This window comes from Dendronephthya gigantea, unplaced genomic scaffold (genome assembly GCF_004324835.1).
Source record: "Dendronephthya gigantea isolate DGI-Jeju-01 unplaced genomic scaffold, DenGig_1.0 000005F, whole genome shotgun sequence".
NCBI classification, from domain to species: domain Eukaryota; kingdom Metazoa; phylum Cnidaria; class Anthozoa; order Malacalcyonacea; family Nephtheidae; genus Dendronephthya; species Dendronephthya gigantea.
In genome coordinates, this window is record NW_021163015.1 from 706,284 (window position 1) to 708,096 (window position 1,813).

The 1,813-nt window shown below is 43.5% G+C and overlaps 1 protein-coding gene across 1 annotated transcript; it reads right to left on the bottom strand.

The window, feature by feature from the left end:
* Positions 1–285: 285 nt before the first annotated feature.
* On the bottom strand, positions 286–1,407 carry LOC114515863. Its single transcript, XM_028535184.1, has one exon. It carries the CDS (start codon positions 1,405–1,407, stop codon positions 286–288), a length of 1,122 nt encoding a protein of 373 aa, XP_028390985.1.
* Positions 1,408–1,813: the final 406 nt, after the last annotated feature.

The following is a 1,813-nucleotide window of genomic DNA, read 5'->3' on the forward strand; positions in this document are numbered from 1 at the left end:
CAGGCTGGAGTTTTAGAGCTTCTACCAGTTTTCCCGAAGCGTAGGAGCTACCTGCACCAGAATCGATCAGTGCTCTACAACGTATACCATTCACCATCACGACTACGACTGGAAAAATTGCTTCGTTTCCGGTTTTACTGGTCATTACCATCGGGTCGCCTTTCGGATTGGTATCACAGATAGATGTGTGATGTCGTTTCTCACAGATTTGGCACGAACGTTTGCTCGGACAGTTCGCCGCTTTATGGTTACCGGCTGCACAATTGAAGCATAGTTTTTTCCTCGCTAGAATCTCTTTGCGACATTTGACGTCAGTGATTTTGTTGCATGAAACCGTCTTGTGGTCCCCCCGTCGCAGTATGCACACGTACGTTCTGGGCTCTTCGAGAAAAACAACCGCCTTGACGATCTGTCTTGCTTCAACGATTTGTTTCCCTCTCCTTCGTTTGCTTCGACGATCGGATTTCGCCGCGTCCACAACCGGAGAGCCTCAGATAGCTTTGCAAAGTCCCATTCCTCCCAATCGGGATCGGTGCGCACCAAGTCCCCCCTGATTGCTTGAAGTTTGTCCAAGGTCATAGGGACATATCCATTCACCGTCTCTAGTTTGCTCAAAGTTTGAAGAGCTTGAACCGCATGCATCAACTGGTCATTAAATTGATGTATCTTCTTAAGATTAAGCTGATTAATAGTAGGTAAATCTATTATCAGTTTGATGTATGCTTTAATTACTTCGGAATTCTTTCCATACCGATCTTCAAGTATAGACTTGGCGCGATTATAGCCCTCAGGGGTGAAAGGTAAGCCTTCAATCGCAGTTTTAACCTTAGGCGACAAAAACCCGCACAAATACGCAAACTTATTCACTGGTGCCACGGAACGCTTGTCCACCGTCTCTGTAAATTGTCCCCAAAATCTCGGCCAATCAAGGGGCGACCCATCAAAGCGCGTTATTTCAATTTTGGGAAGTTTTGCATCGACAAAATTTCCCTGCTCAACATTCTTATCATTCTTTTGGGCTGACGTAGATTGCGCCTCTAGCTTGAGTTTATGCAATTCCATTTCAAACTGCATCTTACCTTTCTTCTCTGTAGTGTCTTTCTCTGCTTCTTTCTCTTGAAGCCATCGTTTGATTCGCGTAACTTCGATATCCGCCGCGTCGATTTTCTCGTCAACAGATGCGCCGTATTGCGTAATTTCGTCCACTTCGGTTTTCTCCGCTATTTGTAACTCTTCAACTTTTCGCTTGCGCTGATCAACTTCGCTAGTAATCACTTTAAGGGCGTTCAGTTGACGCTCGATTGATTCCTCGTTGCATTTCTCCAAAATACTCGCCGTTTTTTTCACAGATAGTTCTAATTGTGTAAGTTTAACATTTAACCTCGCCTTTGCCGATTCTAATTCCATAGTCTCGTGTAAAAATTACCACAATAAATACAGATACGCTGAATCCCGTCGGAGGTGCCAGGTTTGGTGAATGTTCCGCCTCCGTTAGATAATCCACCAAAGATCACAATGAAAGTTTATTTTAATGTTACCTACACAAATTACAGATGCTCACTCCCTCACAGTCTCACTCTCTCACACTATTAACTCTCTGTCTATTGACATGCGTCATAACTAAATTAACTATGATTGATTATGCAGTATGACAGGGCCTGTCTCCAACAAAAAAGGATTATTAATGAATCATTGTTTAAATGATAAAAGTCTTAAGACCAAGAAGGGACTACGTAAAATAGATAACTCTGATCTTTCACTACCAGCAACGGTGGCCTAGTGGGTTAGGATAGTGGTTAGTCCATAGATCGGG